We start from the raw sequence: 20,676 nt of genomic DNA on the forward strand, positions 1-20,676 counted from the left end.
AACAGGGGTGCTATACAATTAGTAAGAGGATGCAATGAGAATTTCTACTTTTGTATTTCCTGACCAGCCTGCTCAAAGTGGCTTTTATATCAATGGAATGATTTTCCTCATTTTTTAATACAGGAAACCAATTCGTGCTCATGGAAGAAAAGTTCCTTTGCCAGCAGCCTTGAAGTGAATCTTACAGGAGCAATGAAAGTATTGCATTCATTAGCATCTGCCCCAGAGAAGGTTCAGGGAAAACCTTCACTTGTTTTCAAGGGGATCCTTGTAGACCTACGTAATTGGAACCCTGAAGAACAGGCCCTACTGTCTAAAAATGGCTTTTATTCTTCTAAATACATATAAACGGGTGTTTTATAGATGGGAAAACATGACCTTAGAAAGGAGGGAGTTTTCAGAGGATTTGCAGGCTGTCAGGGGCTCTGCCTCCAGGCCCAGTGTGGCAGTGTGGCCTCAGGGCCTCCGCCTCCCTGCTTAAGGGCTGCACAGAGGCCAACTGTCCTGGGAGTTGTAAAAATCTTTTCGGGTCAGACCAATTTGAGAGATTTTAAAAAGTGTCTCAATGCCTCTTATGATTTCAGAAGGTTTTGCTATATGTAATCCCAACTACAATTTTCTTGAGAGTAGCAGAGGATTAGAAAAAGTCCTCCATAAATTATGTAATCGGCCTTCCTGGCTAGCCTGACTCAAGCAATGTCAGAAATAATTATTCTATTTTCATAATTTATAAGTGTGGGGGCAGGCCTCAGCATTCAAACAACCTGTTAGAGAAAAACATCTAATAGATTACCTTTATCGCCTATTAAGGTTTTATGTTGTTTTTAACTCAGATGCCATAAGAACAAAGATACATGTAATTTATAATAGTAATCATTAATACCTATATTGTGCTTTAAGGTTTACAAAATATTTTTTCTCATACTTTATCTTATTTTAATTTCTTGACAGTCCGTGAGGTAAGGTGGTAGCTTCATCACCATTTTACAAAGTGGGAAACGAAGGTGGAGAACCATCCTCTTAGGAACCTGGTTGTCCCCCTTTGTATAATAAAACTTCGAAGCTCGGAGCTGTTAACTGGTTTGCTGAAGGCTTAGCTGTGAGAGCCAGAATTCAGACCCAGGTCTGAGTGACTTCAAACTGCACACTCCTTCCCATTATTACCCATATGCTGTCCCTTATATTTTTAATTTATTAGGAATTCATTCATTTATAAACTTGGTGATTCACCTTCATTCGATTCTGGTCACTGAAGGCGTTAGTAACTTCAGAGTAAAACTTGAGAGATGAGATGTGAAATGCAGCCATTCTTGAGAGTTCCTTTTTCTGTAACATTCATCAACACTTCATTGAGAAGTAAAGGTTCCTATGGCTGTATCTGCCTTCAAGAGGCTTAGCTTTAGTCAATGAGAAAGACAAGGAAACTAACGATAGAATATAGTAGCTTCCTCTGGCGTTAGGTATTACAGAGTCACAGCGAGTGACAGCTAGCCTTTTATTATTGAAAGAAGAGGAGCTAACAGTCCCACTATCAGAATTAATACTAGAGATGGCAATGGGAGCTAGTATCGGAAAAGCTTAAGGCAAAACATAAAGTGCAGGCTAGAATGAAGCTGGAGAATGGGGAGGGGGCTTGGGTAACATCCAGAATCTGGCTGGGGACCTGGAACTACATGAGATGTAAGAATGGAGGGGTTCTAGCAGTAGTCAGAGGTCAGGTACAAATGAACAGCTGGGATCTGGGCACGGCAGACAGTGAAAAAACCCAGGCAAGCAAAACGGTCAGAGCAGGAGGGGGCCCAAGGCCACATTCTTGAGATGTGGAGGGGCTGAGGAGCCATGCCAAGTGAGAACAGATGCAGCTCAGCAGTTCCTAGCAAGCCCTGACAAGCCAGCTCAGCTGAAGCTTCGGGTGGGAGCCAGTCATGGCACAGTGGAGTGAAGGAAGAGCAGTTTCAGGCACCCAGAACCTGACCCCCACGACTTGTTTTCCACCTGAAGAGCCAGCCATTCCATCCAAACCCTTTGCAAAAGTCTGCTAACAGAACCGGCCAGTGTGCTGGCCACTCACGATCATGCCTGTCTGTCTTTACCCTCTAAGCTGAAGCTGCGCGTCAACGGTGAAATGGCAAAAAGGTGGGTCCAGAAGAGGGGAAAAGAAGGAAGTCTGGGAAAACAAAATGCTGAAGAATCTGTACCAAATAAACCCTTCCTTCCTTCTTCCTTCCTTCTTCCTTCCATCCCTCTCTTCATCATTCAGCAAATCTTCAGTGAGTTCCCTTCTGAATGTATTGTATCAGAACTTGTGCAGGATATAAAGGGAAAAAAACAGGTTATCACATGGTTTAGGATGTTTCCAACCCTTGGATCATTTTCACCGCAGGCCCATTAGTTACAGAGCACTCAGTCTTACCCAGAAGCATCGGATCTAGTCCAGGCAACCGGATCCAAGTGTGTGGGAATCGCAGTGTGCTGCATGTGGGAATCTATCAGGCCAGCATGACTTGAGCAGCAGCCTGCAGAAGTGGGATTTGGCCAGCCTTGCCTGACTCTGGCCTTACAACTTGCTCTTATTTACTTCCAAAGTAAGGAGTGCCCCATGATGGGCCAAGCAGTCCAAAAAAAAGTGGCTTGGAGTTAGCTACCGCAGTTAGCAGTTTCTCATTATTCAACATTGCATTACCTCTTTTTCACATTAGTTAACTGCAGAATTTTATTTTCATGTATTTGTTATCTTTCCAACCCCAGTGTTGTAGGAAGAATATTACATATAAATGATGACTTAGGAATCTTGTCAAATTTTTGTTTCTTCAGCACTAAGTAGCTTATTTTCTAGGCAGGTCTTAATTCTAAATGTAACATGCTTGAAAAAAACACTATTGAAAGGATCCATCTCTTCAGCATAGAATTTAATATACATATCAGGCAATCACCATCTCAAGCATGATTAGACTCAAGTGCTGCCCTCCATCGTGTGAGGGATGCCAGGAAACTGGAAGCTTAGACTTTAGCTCTTTATTATTAAGTTGGTGCAAAAGTAATTGCAGTTTTTACCATTAATAATAATAGTTGCCTAGCCATTGTGCAGTACCTTGCAAGAGCTCTTTGGCAAATGAAAGAATAATTCAAAGCAAAGTAGGCCAGATATAAAACACTTCCAAATCACATTTCAAAATTGTCCTTTCGTGTCAACTAGGTGCATGTCTGCTAAGGGAGTTTTTGCAAGGACAGGTGGATAGTATGAGGCCTTTACAATAATCACATTACCATCTGGTACTATCTATATGGCAGAGCCGTTCTGATGTAGTTGTATTATCACAGATCATTACAGAGTATGCCAGTCATTCCATGATGGGACTGTGACTGGCAGCCTTTCTTAGCCCAAAGACTGATGCAACAGATTGCTTTGAGAAATAGTTTTGAAGCACATCCATGAAACATATGATCCTATGGGTACCAGCATTGATTTCTTTGAGGTATCGTTTTACACTTCAGTTTTTCCTGGTAGAGTATTTTTCTGAGACGTCTCTTCTGAGGCTAAATTAGGAATTTCTGCTCCTTCTTCAAGTTCCAAGAATTGTGCCTCTCCTGCCCTCTGCCCAGACTGGAAGATAGAAACCGTGGGAAAAAAAGTGTCTTTACAAACTGCAGTTATCTAACTTGGTTTATTTAACATATTCAGGAAGACTTTCACATCCATGGAATCCTAGTTCTATTAATTCTCTGCAAGCTACAACAGTTGTTTTTTTGTTTGTTTGTTTTTTTTTCGAGTTTCTCGGTTCTGCCAGCAAGGCAGGGGTGGGAGGTGGGCACCCCTGATACCAATGCTGACAGGTAGTGAGTTGACGTGGAACTTCTGTTTCCTCCTGTTCAGTTCAGGTTCTCTCTTTCTGATACTTACCCCTCCTCAAATAGGGAAACAAAGAGAGGGGAAATAGGAAGATGAGCCTTAATAGGGTTTACTTAATTGGGGGCATAAAGGTTCTAAAAAGTATGCATTCCTGCAGTTCTGTTCTTAGCACTGTAAGAGCTGATCAGAAAGAGAGCTTCTACCCTTATAACCTTCATCCATCTCAGTCATGCCTGGGAAGGATGTTGGTGCTAATTTTAGACACAGAGACTAAGATAGACAAAGGACAAGTATCATAAAACATTTTTGGAGCCAGGAACAGATTTAAGTTCCTTGCCTCACTGCTGCTCTTACTCCAAACCACACAATTGTACCCAAGTGAATTGCTGTTAGAATTGGTGCCTTTGGAGGAGACAATTGCTTGTAATTGGTAGCTACAAGCCACTTCACTGAGAAAGCATGGGGTCTTAGATGCTTTAAGAAATAATAGAAAGACTGAGCCTGAGTGAGTCAGGCTCTTCTGAGTCATACAGTTTTTAGGTCAGTGTAAAATACTGACTTTCTGAGGTCTTACTTTTTTCCCTCTCTGGAAGACCTAAAGCAAAGATCTCTCTCAAAGAGGTATTAAAGAATAGAGGCCTTTCCCTCAGAACCTACTTCTGCCCAGTGTTCACCAAAATGTGGTTTCAAATCACCTGTTCAAAGCCCACAGGGTGCTTATTTGTTAAACATGCAGATTCTTAGTGCTCCCTCCACCCACACAGACACTGCACAAGAGGCCCTGCTTTGGACCACTAGTTCCTAAACATGGCAGAAAATCTGGATCACCTGGGAGACTTTTTAGGTTAAAAACCGGAAACAGTATATAAGCATAAACATGTCAACAAAATGAGAGGATGTCCCTCTGCTTGCCGTGCTTGGTATTTTACTTCTATACTGTTTCCCTATACGTGTACATATAATTTTGTTTTGTTTTTGTCAGACAGAGTCTCACCCACTCTTGCCCAGGCTAAAGTGCAGTGGCCCAATGGCACTGCTCACTGCAGCCTCCACTTCCCCAGTTCAGACTCCCGAGTAGCTGGGACTACAGGTACCCACAACCACACCTGGCTAACTTTTGTATTTTTAGTAGAGACTAAAAATTTTATTATAGTATTTTAGTTTCACGATTTTGACCAGGCTGGTCTCAAACTCCTGACCTCAAGTGATCTGCCCTCCTTGGCCTCCCAAAGTGCTCGGATTATAGGCATGAGCCAGTGCGCCCAGCCAGTGTCGTTTTGTTTTCATGAAATGAGTCCGTATTATGCACATTGCTCTGCAGCTTTTTGTTTTTCCCAGCTTGTTTTTAACAGAGTATCAAATGGACTTCCTTGCAAATCTGTCCTATTAACATGAGGATCACAACTCAGATGCCTATAGGGGTTAGGCAGATAACATAAATGAGTTAAATGGATCCAGTAGGAACTGCAGAAAACTGGAGATGTTTCATCTTATTGCGTCAGATATTACCCAACCGCAAACTAACTACTGCCATTTGGAAATGTTGGCCCAGAGTTGCCAAATTTGAGTTTTCAAGAAGAGCAAGATATCTGAATTTTTAAAATGTGCAATCTCTAGATTTTTAAATATTGGTAACAAATTCACATTAAATGCAGTGAACCAGCCCAAATGTCTTCAATCCAGACACTGCCCCTCCAGCCATCCTTCTGAAATTTCTATTGCCATGTATAATGTTCCACAGTGTAACTGTCAATACTTACTCAACATTTCTCCTATTGCTGGACACGTAGGCTATGACATTACAACTACTACACTCTGTATAAATCTTTGTGCTTATACAAATATGGAAATACAGCTTCCAAATTGCCCTCTAAAAGGTTGTACCAATTTATAGTCCTATAAACACTGCATGAGACTATCCTTTTCTGGGAAGCTTTAAACAGATTCCCAGGTGGTAACCCAGAGATCAGATGCAGTAGGTCTAAGATGAAACCCAAGACTGTGTGAGTGACCGGAATGACTCAGGTGATTCTGATGATCAGAGAGGTTTTGGAACTACCGTTTTAGCCTATTAACAAGCTGTTTGGGGCCATGAGCAGTGAATTGTAGAAGAAACTGTACTTTCATTTGTACTTCTGTTTTTTAATTTTATTTAGAGACAGGGTCTTGCTCTATCATCCCAGGAGTGCAGTGGTACAATCATAGCTCACTGAAGCTTGAACTCATGGGCTCAAGTGATCCTCCCACCTCAGCCTCCAGAATAGCAAGGCCACAGGTATGTGCCACCATGTCTGGCTAATTTAAAAAAAAATTTTTTTGTAGAGACAGGATCTTGCTATGTTGCCAGGCTAATCTCAAACTCCAGGCCTCAAACAATCCTCCCACCTCAGCTTCCCAAAGTGCCAGGATTACAAATGGGAGCCACTGCATCTGGCCACTACTTCCATGTTGTACACTTTTCCCGCTAACTACAGCCCTCTATGCAAACACAAAAAAGGCTCTGCTGCTGCTGTTTCAAGCAGTTCTGTCAGAGCAGGACAACAAATAAACCAACTATGGAACCTTCAAGTGGCTTTTATTGGCAGAGCCTAGAAGAAGTGTCGTAGCCATTTCTGAGCAAAAATCTGTATCCCAGCAGGTATTCAGTGTTATGTTTAACACACTACTGAACCAGAAAGTTTAAGTTCCTGACACAGACGCAACCAGGTCACTAAAAGGCTCCTAAATCAACAGGTTAAGCCCCGCTGCTGTGTTAAGATCTGAAAGGCAAGACACAGTCCTGGATGTGTGCCCTTGATACAGGGTGACTAAAAAGGCAGGCAACAGTATCAAGGATTTTTTTTAGGTGTACTCCTGTGCACTCCCACATTGCAAGGATGTGTTTCAGCAGCAGCCCTCAAGTCTCCTCTTCATCCTGTATCTGCCTAAGCAATCTCTGCTTAGGACAAGTGTGGTCGGTCATAAAACATGATCATCAGGATGGTAGAGTTCACTCATCAGGCGGTAGATGTAGGAAGGTGCATTCCCACCAATGTTGGAGATAAAGAGGGTAATGAGCTCTGGTGGGACGTAGTCAAACACAGGGCAATGCACGCTGACCTTCTCCAGAATGTCCCCTGAAAGGCAAGCACACGTGCTAAAGGTAAAACTGAGCCTCCCTCTCTCATAATTAAGTAGCATATAGATTCCAGCCTCGAGAATGCAGGCATATTAGCTCCCCAAGGATGGGAAGCTATGAAAAAATGCAAACCAGAAGAGATGACTTCAGATCATGACAACCCCTGCTTACAACTCTTCCGTGCCTCTGCATAGCCCTTAGAATAAAATTCAAACTCAGGACTGAAATTTAAGATCTGGGCCCTCCCTGCCACACCACATGAATTACAATTTGGACCACTCTTCCCCTTGCTCATTACTGTCTAGCCATGTATGCCATCCTTTTCTAACTGGCTAAGCCCCCTGCACCAGCTCATGGAAAACTCTATGATCTTCATATGGTGGACTGTATTCATTCAGGACTCAGATGAAATGTCATCTCATTAAGACCCTTCCTCAATCTCAGTTAGGCCCCTAGCCACTTTCTATCACATCAGCCTTGCTTGTCCTCAGGCATCCCATGACCTGATACTTTCTCATCTGTCTTCCACAATAGAATGTGTGGGAACAAGGCCTTATCTTTTTCATTCATTGTTATATCTTCAGTGCCTAGAAGAGTGCTGGATACATTGTAGGTGCTCAGTAACTATTTCCTGAAGAATGAATGTTGATTTAAATAAAGGGATGAAGTCATTCAACTTCCAAGAGGAACTAGGACCCCAACTACTATGCGTTGCTCTCAGAGGGTGTATAAGGCCACCCTTGCTGATGAGGCTGCAGGCATAATGAGCTGAGCTGCTGCCTTCAGAAGAAGCCAGAGAAAAGAACCCTAACACATGAGATTATCCAGGCTACAGGCAAGTTTTCTAAGTAGGAACATTTCACAGCCTGCTTCCTTTGGGAGTCAATTTACCAAAATGACTCCTTATATAGCAGGAAAACAGGTACATTTTCCCAACTGGTTGTTGATATCTCAAAAAGCATGCAAAGCCAAACCCAGACAGTGCTAGATGATCCAACCCACAGTAGCCCCAACAAATCTAAAATACATTCGTCTCAGAACAAATTAACATGGACTTGATCAGGTCCTCAAGCACTTTGAGCTGCTAAAGAAAACAGTCCCCCCAAGAAGTATGATAAAAAACACAATCTGACAGCATTCAGTTCTACTGACCAACAAAACGACAAAAAGACCAAAACACATGCACGCACAAACCCCAAATACACACAACACATGCACGCATGCGCACATGCACACACAGCTTTTGTACCTTCTGTGAATGGCAGGACTTCTTCAGGAGCCACAAACTTATGAAATGAGTCTTCTTCATTGGGGAACTAGAAAGGAAAAAATTTTTAAAAACTAGAGACCCAGCAATTCCACTCCTAGATATGTACCCTAGAGAAATGAAAACATATGTTCACACAGAAAATTTATACACAGATGCTTATAGCATGATTATTCACAAAAGCCAAAAGGTGGAACCAACCCAAATGCCCATGAACAGATGAATGGATTAAATTGTGGTATGTTCATATAATGGAATATTATTCAGCCTCGAAAGGAAATTCTGACATTACAACATGGATGAACTTTGAAAACATCGTGCTAAGTGAAAAAAGTCAGGCACAACATGTCACATATTATATGATTCCTTTTATACAAAATGGACAAATCCATAGAGACAGGAGCAGATTAGAGGAGATGGGGAGAAGGAGAAATAGGGAGATATTACTTAATGGGTACAGGGAGTTTTTCTAGAGTGGAGAAAAAGTTTTGAAACTAGAGAGTGGTGGTTGTACAATGCTGTGAATGTACTAGATACCACTAAATTGTATACTTTAAAATGGTTAATTGTATGTTATGTGAATTTCACCTCGATTTAAAAAATAGAGACTATAAATAGTTTGATGTTTTCAAAGCAAATAGCTTCTATCACTGATGAAATGTCTCTTCACTTAGTCCCTGCTTGTATTCAGGTTACAAAGGACAGGCCCTGCAACAATAACAAAACTGATTCTATGATCCTAGTGTCAACCTGCTTGGCATTTTCAGAAATGGTCAGGTGACAGGGAGTGGTGGCAATCGTAAGGAAAGGACCTTTCCCAACTACATATTGTCCTCACAATCTTGCCTTCCTAAAGCTGGCAGCTTAGAACTCTCAACTATTTTACTGAATCAAGACTTCTGTGGTTCTTTCCAGCCTCCACTGGGTGTAATCCATTGAGTAAATGCAGATAAATGGAGGCCCTGGAGTGAGCTGGTTGAAGTCCCAGAGTTCAAGCCTACCCTTTGGCTTCCTTCTTTCTGCTGGCTTCTAGCTAGAGACAGACACACATACCTGTGGGGAAAGTTTGAACATAGGTGCACAGACGATGAGTGGGGTGGAATGGTGTTTTGCTGCCAGTGCCAGAGTGTGAGTTCCTGTCACAGCTCTCAGGGCACCATTAGCCAGGATGGTCTTCGTGCCAATGATTACCTTTGAGACAAGAAGAAAAATGTGAGTCATCCTGGGGGTGGAGCCTTAAAAGGGCCACTGGCCTCAAAAAGCTGAATGCTCAGGCCTCAGAATGATATCGTGAGGGGTCACAGACTGGTAGAGGGGAAGGGATCCCTGGCTCAGTACAAGTTCTAGCTTAAAAGTAGGTTGCCAAGGAAAGAATGAATGTAAAATGGGACAAGAAACTGCAAAACCTACTGCTCTCAGTCCCATATTTTCTGGAAATTGAGATGCCATACCTTCTGAGAAGCCAGGAACCTTTTTCATTCACTATCCACAACTGCCAAGCTCTTTGAGCATAAGGCAGGAGCCCTGTAGCCAATCCCTAGCAACTGACACTCTTGCTTTAGTTCTATTTAATACTTCATTGTTTTCAATGCTTCAACCAAATTTAGAGGCTACTCCAAGAGAGGAACAATGATGCAGAAAAAGGGAAAAGAAATTCAGTATGTACTTTAAAAGGTGCTAGAAACTTCTTTCTCTCACCATGGATATTACAGGAGATAAAAATCAATTTTAGAAACATAACCTTCATGAATTCAACATAAGTCCAAATATGCCCACCTTGTTGACTCTTGACATAACAGCAAAAATGGCAGCATCAGTCATGACAGTTGTCTCAATACCTGCTTTGGACAAATTCACAGCCATTTCATGACCCTGCAATGGGAGGGAAAGGCTGATTCTAAGAGAAAGAGTGAGAAATAGTGAAGAGTGCTCTCAAATGTAACTGGATCTGGGGAATTGTGTGATATGGGCATATCCAGCACATAATTTCCAATAGATAACTCATTTTTCGGACAACTAAGTTTTTGGACTATCATAGCTCTGGTAAGCTGTAGGGAAGCCCAGGGGAAGCTAATAAATGTCTAGTGCTCCAGCCACAAAACTGGAAATACAACGTGCGTGTATAACATAATCACGATTGCTGACAAGATAGCTCCTGGCTCATTATTTTAAAACATCCTGCATCCTTACATATTTCCTTTTTGAGACCTATTATTTACTTAGGATCGAGTGAGGTCAGACCAAGCATCAGTCATCCTCAAGGTAATTTACCCTGCTTTGATTCCTAAAAGAACCAACCTATGTTTCCTTGGACCCAGCAGTTCACCACCTTTTTTTTTTTTTTTTTGAGACAGAGTCTTGCTCTGTGGTACAGGCTGGAGTGCAGTGGCGCTATCTTGGCTCATTGCAACCTCTGCTTTCCAGGTTCAAGCAATTCTCCTGCCTCAACCTCCAGAGTAGCTGGGATTACAGGCATGCACCAGCATGCCCAGCTAATTTTTGTATTTTTAGTAGAGATGGGGTTTCGTCATGTTGGCCAGGCTGCTCTCAAATTCCTGACCTCAGGTGATCCGCCCGCCTCAGTCTCCCAAAGTGCTGGGATTACGGGCATGAGCCACCACTCCCAGTCCCCACTTTCTTAAACCACTATTTAAGAATGTTCACAGGACGAACACCTTGAAAATTCCCTTAATGTTTTAGTTTATCTTCTCAGTGTCTCAAAGTCTTGCTTATCAATTCGAGGTTGGAATGGCCCTACCCATCCCTTGTTTATTTCTTCTTCATTTTCCATTTTTCTTAGTAGCAGCTACAGCAGTCTCCTTACCTGGCAGAAAGGAGCGCACTCTGCTACAATGACATGGAATTTCCTCTTTCGGGCAGCCTCTTGGAGGAAGGCCTCTACTGTTCGGGAGAAGCCAATGGTCATGATCACCTCATTGGAGTGAATGTGCTCCAGAGCCTGGGCTGCAATGTTCTCCGTTGTCCCTTCTGTAAGAAGAGTTTTGAAAAAAATATATATATATATGTCTATATATATATGAAATTGCTATGCTATATCACAAACACACATTATGAGTGTACGGAAAAAGATGTCTGCCCTTCACATGCACTGCCAACCCAGCAGACCCTGGTACCACAGGGTTAATGTGCTTAAAGTGAAATGTCACAATTTTTTTTTTTTTAAATAGAGATAGGGTCCCACTATGTTGCCCAGGCTGGTTTTGAACTCCTGGTCGCAAGCAATCCACTCACCTTGGCCTCCCAAAGTTGTGGGATTACAGGTGTGAGCTACCACGCCCAGCTATGTCACAATTTCTTAAAAGCCCCACTCTGGGATTTTCTGCCTGCCCTCTTCCAGAAGTACCCCTATCTATCAACCACTTCTGTCACTACAGAGCTCCTTACAACCGATTTTGAAGACAGTGAATTCAGCCAAGGAATGGCAATCTGGGAAATCCTAAAGTGCTGAGAATCGGGTAAACAGAGCTTCTGCCTAAAAGAACTCTTCCTTCAAAAGGTGGCCACAACACTTCTACGTGAGAGAGAATGGCCAGAGAAGAAAAACGGGGGAGGAATTTGGAAGCAGCTTCTTCATCATCTGATTATAATGAATATCTGCAAGTCACCTGGACCGCAATGACAAGGGGGATAGAAATGGTATACGTGTACGTGTGTATAAAAATTCAGAGATAGTGAAGGAGGTCTTTCGACCTGGTTCTCTAGGGAGTTCATCTTCTTTACAATGAAAATAAAACTCTGTCCTAATAGAGTCTGTGCCACTCCACAGACTTGCAGTCTATCAAGGGTTGGTCTGTAAGGAAAAGTAGAGAGGGTTACTTTGGTCCCATCACCTGTTGCAACATTTCCTAATCAGGAAGGAGGACAAACCTCTGAGAACCAGAAGACTGGTAATATCCCATCTCTGCTAATGAACAACCTTCAGGGGCTTCTGTTCCCTTATTTGCCTGTGACCAGTCCCATTTTCCCAGCGATCAGGCCTCTTACCCAGCTCCACTAGCAGCTCATTAATCGCCTCAATGGTGTTGGACTGGAGTTGGGCATAATGGAAGCTGAAATCCTCGTTCAGGCCTCCGGACGTCAACAGTTTGTGCAGGGACTCCTGCTGATCACTCTCGTCGCTGCGTCCATGGAGTCTATAGAGGCAACAAGACCCAAAGAGAGAGGTGGGGAGGAGGAGTGGTCAGGCAGGTAACAAGGGCTGCTCAGCTCCAATAAAGTCTCCGAGCAGGGAGAGGGGCCCGTGGCAAAAGTGTCACTGGATCCAACCCGGAGCCCAGGACGTGAGCCTGACCTGCCATACTCCTCCCGGATAATCTTGAGCACTCTCCGCACCATGTTGCCCACGGTGGTCTCGGAGGGCTGAGCGGCCGTCATCCTCCTGCCCTCTCTGCGGATCAGCTCCATCAGCTCCCCTACAGTCCAAAAGAGAGAGGATAAGAGGAGCCAACGCGAAGTGAGGCCTGGGAAACTTTCAGCCTTGGGATCGGGAACAGACAGGGGCCAGGTTTGCTGACGGAGGCAGGCCGGCCTCACCCGCGTTGCTCCAGCGGTGGTCCGTGATGATCTGGCGTAGCAGCCCCAGGGTCTCCCGAGCCATTTCCTCGGAGCTGCGCGGCCCACCACCCCGCTTCAGGGTCTCCACGAAGCTCTCGATCCTCTCTGACAACTCCGGGCCCTTCGCTGCTGATCCCGGCATCTCTAAGGTAGCTGCCTTCAGCCTTCACCGGCGGAATCCACACCTGCCAGACCACACAGTTTGCACTTCCGGGGCGGGCGAGGTCGGCTTCCGCCGTGAGGGGAGGGGGGGAACCACAAGTTTGAGGGGAAGCAGGCCACGCCCCTCGTTGCCACTCTCCCGCCCCCTTCCTCTGCCTGAGCCAATCACAGACGTGGGGCTCGGGTTGTTCAGTTACAACCGGGCCCGCGCGCCTCGGGGGCTGCAGGCTAGGAAGCGGCCTTTCTTGGCTCAGCGGACGGTGAACGGAAGTAACCCGTCCGGCCTGTAGAGGGTGGCTGGTCCCGTTGCTATGGGAGCAGCAAGTCTCTACGAGCCCCTCACCGCGACTTAAGGCTACACTGAAGAAGTTGCGGCACTCCCTCCTGTCTTCCCAGCTCGGTGACCGCCCGAGCTGTCACTCCTGAGTGTCAGCTGACACTGACGTTCCGAATGCGTGTCCAGGGTCGGCTGCCCCTTGGGCAGATGTCTCACTTTTGTTCTGTTACATTATTTGGTACCGTTTGCGCCTGTATCTAGTAGGTTCATCTCTCTGAAAACAAGGATGATATCTTTTGTTGCTTTTGTATTCTCAAGGCCTAACACGTCTAATAGAAGATAGCGAAATTAAGAGATGAGGAAGACTACGAACCATTAAGGAGATTCAAAGTGGGAGCCAATACAGAAGCAAAGATAACATCCTCCGATTTGGACAGAATTGTCCTCCTACAGAGAGGCCAGAGAGTATAACACAATACCAAGAGTTACCATTTACTTAAAGCTTACTGGATGTTGGGAACTGTGTGTGAATTGTCTCAGTTAATAAGGTCTGAAATAGGTCCTTTTATCTCCATTTTACAGATTGGAAAACAGACCCACAGAATTTAAGCAGTTAATAAATGATTGGGTTCATACTTAAATCCAGGTCTTCCTGAACCCAAAGTCTGTGTGTAATAGAAATCTCTATTTGCTTAAGATAAATTCTTCAAAGTGGAATCCTTAGGCGAGCACATTTTAAAGACTTTTGTTACAATTAACAAATTGCCCTCCAAAAAAATTATGTCAATACCAAAGTTAGCCAAAGGTAGTACAAAGAAAAGAAAATTACAGGTTAATATCTCTCATGAACATAGGAAGCAAAAATTGCAACAAATTATTAGCACATCAAATCCTGCAATACATAAAAAAAAAGAATATTTAATTACAAAGTAAAACGTAAACCTGGAATGCAAAGCTGATCAAATACTTAAAAATCAATGTCATGTGCCATAAACAATCTAAGAAGTAAAACCACATAATCATGTCAATTGATGCAGGAAGAAGCATTTGACAAAATTCGATATTCATGATACAAACTCTCAGAAAACTAGAACAAAAGGGAACTTCCTGAACTTGATAAAAGATATCTACAAAATCCTACACCAAAAATCATACTTCACAGTAAAAGGTTGCTTTCTCCCTAAGATCAGGACAAGGCAAGGATGTCTACTTTCACCACTCCCATTTAACATCAATATGTGAAGTCCTAGCCCTCGCAATAAGGCAAGAAAAAGAAAAAGCATACAGAATGGAAAGAAACTGTCCCTGTTCACAGGAGACATGATAGTCTACACAGAAAATCCCAGAGTCAACAGGAACAAAAACAAAACCTCCTAGAACATAAGTTTAGCAAGGATACAAAAACTGTATTTCTATGTACTAGCAATGAATATCAGAAATTGAAGTTGAAAACACAGTTGCTCTAAAAAGCCATAAAATATTTGTCAGTTTTGCTGTGTTAGTTTTTATTTATTGACTTGTTTATTTTGAGACAGGGTCTCACGCTGTTGCCCAGGCTGGAGTGCAGTGGCGTGCTCACTGCTCACTGCAGCCTCAACCTCCCCCGGCTCAAATAATCCTCCCACCTCAGCCTCTTGAGTAGCTGGGACTACAGGCACACACCACCATGCTGGATAATTGTATGTTAATTTTTAAATGTCTTTAAAATTGTATCAATTTACATGCTGGCTAGCAGTTACCATATTATAGCCAATTTTGGATATTGTCATTATTTTTTCGTATATCAAGTCATTAAAAAATAAGGTATATAGGCCAGGCATAGTGGCTCATGCCTGTAATCCCAGCACTTTGGGAGGCCAAGGTGGGCAGATCACCTGAAGGTCAAGAGTTTGGGACCAGCCTGGCCAACATGGCAAAACCCTGTCTCTACCAAAAATACAAAAATTAGCCAGGGGTGGTGGCACATGTTTGTAGTCCCAGCTACTAGGGAAGCTGAGGCAGGAGAATAGCTTGAACCTGGGAGGTGGAGGTTGCAGTGAACTGAGATTGTGCCACTGCACTCTAGCCTGGGTGACAGAGCAAAACTGTGTCTCAAAAACAAACAACAACAACAAAAACCAAGGTGTATAGTATTTTATATATACTAAAGAATTTTTATGTGTGTGGATGCAAATTATAAAGCATGACGACGAACAGGTTGAGGAATGTGAACCAATTCCTCACCTTGAAACTAAAATATTTGAATTAACAGAGATAGAAAGCAAAGCTGTGTTGGCCAGGCATAGCAGCTCACACCTGAATCCCAGCACTTTGGGAGGACAAGGTGGGAGGATGGCTTGAGCCCAAGAGTTGAAACCAGCACTGACAACAAGACCCCCATCTGTACAAAAAATTTAAAAATTAGCTAGGTGTGGTGATACATGTGTGTAGTCCCAACTACTTGGGAGGCTGATGGGGGAGGATCTCTTGAGCCTGGTAGGTCAAGGCTGCAGTGAGCTATGTATGATCCTGCAGTGAGCTATGATCCTGCCACTGCACTCCAGCTTGGGCAGCAGGGCAAGACCCTGTCTCAAAAAAAGATAATGAAAAGAAAGAAAGTAGAACTGTGGTTGCTAGGGTCTGAGGGGAAGGAGAGAGTTACTGTTTAATGGCTACAGAGTTTTAGTTTTGCAAGTTGAAAAGAGTTCTAGAGATAGATGGTGGATAATGGTTGTGCATTTATATTGCACAACAATGTGAATGTACTTCATGCCAGTTTAGTTTCACTAAACTGTACACTTAAAAAGGTTAAGATGGTAAAATTTATGTTCTGCGTTATTTTACAATTTAGGAAATATGTGGTATATTTCACTTTTTTCTGCTCAGTATGACATTCATAAAATTTATCCATGTTACATGTACCTGTAATTCTCTTATTTGCACTGGTGAATTTGTACTGGTGAGAACTTGTAGTTCTCTTATTTGCACTAGTATTTCACGTGACTGTAGCATAATTTATGTATTCATTTTTTTTCAACAGACGTTTGGGTTGTTTCCAGTCTTTTTAGGGAGGTGGGTGAACATAAACTATAAATAGTCCTGTGTATGTCTTGGCACTTATATAAGTGGAACAGCTAGATCAGAGGCTATATGAATGTTCAACTTTACAAATAGATCTAATTGTACAAAGTGGTTCAATTAATGTATGCTCCCTCCAGCAATATTTAAAGAGTTTCAGCTGACCTACATCCTTACTGACATGTGATATTATCAAATATCTTATTATTTGGGAATCAGGTAGGTATAAAAGGATATTTTACTGTGGTCTTAATTTGCATTTTCCTGATTACTGTTCATTATTTTCATGTGTTTGTTGGCCATGAGTTTTTTGTGAATTGTTTGTTTGTGCCTTTTACCTACTGTTTTTGACTTAAAAAATTTTCCAAGTAGATTTGCAGGAGTTTATATATTCTAGATACTAGTCTTCTTTCAAATATTTATCATATGAATAAATATCTTCTCCAAATTATGGCTTGTATTCTTTACTTTGAGATGTCTTTGAGCAGAATTCTTGATTTTAATGTGTTAAAAGGTATCAACCTTGTCTTTTATACGTAATGCCTTTTCTGTCTTATTTCAGAAATTCAGCCAAGCACAGTGGATTTGCCAGGTGTTGGGATTACATACCTATAATCCCAACAATTTGGGAGTCCAAGGTAGGAGGATCACTTGAAGCGAGGAGTTCTAGACCAGTCTGGGAAAAATAGCAAGACACCATCTATACAAGAAATTTTTTAAATTAGCCAAGTGTGGTGGCATGTGCCTGTAGTGCCAGCTACTTGGGAGGCTGAGGTGAGAGGTTTGCTTGAGCCTAGGAGTTTGAAGTTACAGTGAGCTGTGATAGCACCACTGCACTCCAGCCTAAGCAACACAGTGTGACTTCAACTCAAAAAAATGAAAAGATAAAAAAATCCATCCAGGTGCAGTGGCTCACACCTGTAATCCCAGTACTTTGGGAAGCCAAGGCAGGAGGATCACTTGAGCTCCAAAGCTTGAGACCAGCCTGGGTAACAGAGTAAGACCTTGTCTCTACAAAAAAAAAGATTTTTTTTTTAATTAGCCGGGAATGGTGACTCACACCTCTGGTCCCAGCTACTTGGGAGGCTGCAGTGGGAGGATCTCTTGAGCCTGGGAAGTCAAGGCTGCAGTGAGCCGTGATCATACTACTGCACTCCAGCCTGAGTGGCAGAGTGAGTCCCTGTCTGGAAAAAAAAAAAAGAAAACAGAAGAAATTCTTCCCTAATCCACAATTACAAATATAATCTCCTATATTTTCTTCTGGTTATTAAAAAAAATTATCTTTACATATAATTTGGAATTGCTTTTTATGTAAGATGAGAGGTGTGAATCCAATTTTGTTTTTCCATTCTTCAGTGATTTTTAATGTCACCACTGTCATATGTCAAGTTTCTATAATGTGTGAATCTGTTTGGCAGCTATTTGGTTTCATTGCTGAATTTGCCTATTTCTGAATCAATATGACATTATCTTAACTATTGTCTTTTTTTTTTTTTTTTTAAGATAGGGCCTCACTCTGTTGCCCAGACTGGAGTGCCGTGGTGCCAGCACAGCTCACTGTGGTCTTTTTGAATATGATGCCTGGATATACTGCAGCTATCTTGTGACCTGAGGTCTCAAGACTTGGGAATAAAGTTAACATGCTGAGGATGGGAGAACAGAAAAACAGAAAGAAGCTGGAATCTTTTTTTTTTAAACTTAAAAATACGTTTTGGAGATTATCCCATAGCATTCCATAAGGAAATTTCCCTTTCTTTTCCCTCATGCAGTAGTTCATTGCACCACACTTTAACACGTTTCCTACTGAAAGCAGATTGTGTGGTGGCTCACACATGTAATCTCAGCACTTTGGGAGGCGAAAGTGGGAGGATCGCTTGAGGCAAGGAGTTCAAGACCAGCCTGGGCAACATAGTGAGCCCCGCCTCCCCCCTACAAAAAAATAAGAAAAGAAAAACAGAAAGGACCTAGGCTCTTGACAATATCAACACTTAATGGGTGTTTTATATATGTTAACTGTTTTCATTCTTACAAAAACCTTGAGATAGGTGTTCTTAATGTAACCATTTCCAAAGGGAAACTTGAGGCAAAAATAGGTAACTTGTTCAATGTTACACACCTAGTAAGCAGAAGGACTGGAATGTAAACACAACAGTCTGGCTTCAGAGCCTGCACTTTTAGTCTGTGTACTGTGGTATCTTCTGTTAAAATTGTATGAAATCAACAAAACCAGAAGTTGCCCTACCTTTAGACTTATTATATAAAATGATACATTTCTCTGTTGTTTATATAATTTTGAATGGAGTTCTCAATCACTTGCAGTCCAAAGCGACTTGATATTGGGTATTTATCTGTTTTTAGTTGATTTGTAACATCTATTTATACACTGTATTTAAGATACCAACCATTTGACTGCCATTTGTGTTGCAATATTAGTATTTTTAGAAATTTTGTCCCAATTCTCATATATTCCTGTGGGAGTGCAAATTAAAGCACCTTTTAGTGGCTGTTTTAGTTGGGAAAACAGCAAAAGACTTTAAAATGTTCATTTATACCTTTGAGCCAGCATATACATGTTTAGAAATGCATTCTAAGGAAATAATCAGAAATAGGCATACAGTTATCCATAGTAATATTTTTCTTATATTTTTGTTGTTTTCTTTTCTTTTCGAGACAGAGTTTTAGTTTTGTCCCCCAGGCTGGAGTGCAATGGTGCAATCTCGGCTCACTGCAACCTCCGCCTGCTGGGTTCAAGTGATTCTCCTGACTCAGCCTCCGGACTGGCTGGTATTACCGGCCTGAGCCAGTATACCTGGCTGATGTTTGTATTTTCAGTAGAGATGGGGTTTCACCATGTTGGTCAGGCTGGTCTCAAACTCCTGACCTCAAATGATCCGCCCACCTTGGCCTCCTAAAGTGCTGGGATTACAGACGTGAGCCACTGCGCCCAGCCCACAGTAATATTTTTCACTTTATTATTTTTAACACAAAAATCAGAAATAAACCTAAATATTAAAAATTAGGAGATTGGTCTAGAACATTATAGTACAAAAAGCACTTTAAACCTGGCTGTTACCATGCTCACGAGCTATATTACCTTGATATAAAGTAGTCTAATTAAAATTTGGAGCTAAAATGGTATAGCTTTATTCTCTTTATTCTCTTCTTTATTATCTTAAACTTGGAAGATGAGCTACTTTCAAGTGAAAGTAATTCTTGTTTTTGAGACTTGAAAGCTGAAAGATACCTCAGGTACTTTGTAGTTACCATGTATCTTTGTGATTCTTCAAAACTGAAATGGAAATTATGATTGTGTATTTGTTATAATATAATGATTTTCAAAACAAAAGAATGTTATAGTACAGTCATACAATGGAATATTGATTTTTGGAATTTTGATATGGTAAATGCTTAACAATAAGGAGAACTGTTGATAACATATTGTCAGTTTTGTTTATTTTTTATTTTTTATTTTTATTTTTTTTATTTTTTGAGACGGAGTCTCGCTCTGTTGCCAGGCTGGAGTGCAGTGGCGCAATCTAGGCTCACTATAACCTCTGCCTCCGGGGTTCAAGCGATTCTCCTGCCTCAGCCTCCCAAGTGGCTGGGACTACAGATGTGTGCCACCACACCCAGCTGATTTTTGTATTTTTCGTAGAGACGAGGTTTCACCATGTTAACCAGAATGGTCTCCATCTCTTGACCTCCCAAAGTGCTGGGATTACAGGTGTGAGCCACCACGCCCGGCCATATCATCAGTTTTAAAAGGCGGATTGCACACAATCACTCTTGAAAATAGTTGGGCAATCCCTTTCAAAACTGAAAATGAACTTAGAATACAACCCAGCAATTGTATTTTTGGTGATTTATCCCAGAGAAATGAAGAACGTCCACATAGGAACTTGCAGGTGAATGTTCATGGCAGCTTTATTCGTAATAGCCAACAACTGGAAACTACCCAGTGTCTTCCAACTGGTGAATGTTTACACAAACTGTACATCCATACCATGGAATACTGCTTGTAATAGAAAGGAATGAAATATCGATACATGCAACAACTTAGATTACCCTCAAGGAAATTGTGCTGAGTGAAAAATCCCATCTCAAAAGTATAGGCCGAGTGTGGTGGCTCACGCCTGTAATCCCAGCACTTTGGGATGTTGGGACAGGTGGATCACTTGAGCTCAAGAGTTCAAGACCAGCCTGGGCAACATGATGAAACCCCGTTTCTACTAAAAATACAAAAAAAAATTAGCCAGGTGTGGTGGCGCATGTCTGTAATCCCAGCTACTCGGGAGACTGAGGCACAAGAAAAGCTTGAACCTGGGAGGCAGAGGTTACAGTGAGCTGAGATCGCACTACTGTACTTCAGC

At 42.2% G+C, this 20,676-nt stretch overlaps 1 protein-coding gene and 1 long non-coding RNA gene across 3 annotated transcripts; one reads left to right on the forward strand and one right to left on the reverse strand.

Annotated features, from left to right (window-relative positions):
* Positions 1-2,892: 2,892 nt before the first annotated feature.
* Positions 2,893-13,065, reverse strand: EIF2B2 (eukaryotic translation initiation factor 2B subunit beta). Of its 2 annotated transcripts, none has more exons than XM_009211971.2 (8): positions 12,790-13,034; positions 12,548-12,668; positions 12,241-12,389; positions 11,060-11,223; positions 10,012-10,107; positions 9,289-9,426; positions 8,218-8,284; positions 2,893-3,604 (listed from the first exon to the last, which is right to left on the reverse strand). In XM_009211971.2, the coding sequence occupies exons 1-8, from the start codon at positions 12,950-12,952 to the stop codon at positions 3,564-3,566; spliced, it is 939 nt and encodes a 312-aa protein (XP_009210235.1). In that variant the 5' UTR covers positions 12,953-13,034; the 3' UTR covers positions 2,893-3,563. The 2 variants fall into 2 exon arrangements, with proteins under 2 accessions (XP_009210235.1, XP_003902111.1); XM_003902062.4 differs by lacking the exon at positions 2,893-3,604 and adding an exon at positions 6,409-6,966 and having other exon boundaries at positions 12,790-13,065.
* On the forward strand, positions 12,872-18,949 carry LOC103886371. Its single transcript, XR_002523433.2, has 4 exons — positions 12,872-12,959; positions 13,568-13,797; positions 16,869-16,944; positions 17,810-18,949. It is a non-coding gene; the product is annotated as an uncharacterized LOC103886371 (long non-coding RNA).
* The last annotated feature ends 1,727 nt before the right edge of the window (positions 18,950-20,676 follow it).

The sequence above is a fragment of the Papio anubis genome, chromosome 7 (genome assembly GCF_008728515.1).
Source record: "Papio anubis isolate 15944 chromosome 7, Panubis1.0, whole genome shotgun sequence".
Classification (NCBI taxonomy): Eukaryota; Metazoa; Chordata; class Mammalia; order Primates; family Cercopithecidae; genus Papio; species Papio anubis.

What these genes read in the sequence shown, in the direction of transcription:
- EIF2B2 (XM_003902062.4), bottom strand. Translation starts at nt 12,952, where the DNA reads ATGCCGGGATCAGCAGCGAAGGGCCCGGAGTTGTCAGAGAGGATCGAG. An exon ending in TGAGCTGCTAGTGGAGCTGG is followed by an intron (nt 11,224 to 12,240) that starts GTAAGAGGCCTG and finishes CTCTTCTTACAG; the next exon opens with AAGGGACAACGGAGAACATT. An exon ending in AGTCCTGCCATTCACAGAAG is followed by an intron (nt 6,967 to 8,217) that starts GTACAAAAGCTG and finishes CTTGCCTTTCAG; the next exon opens with GGGACATTCTGGAGAAGGTC.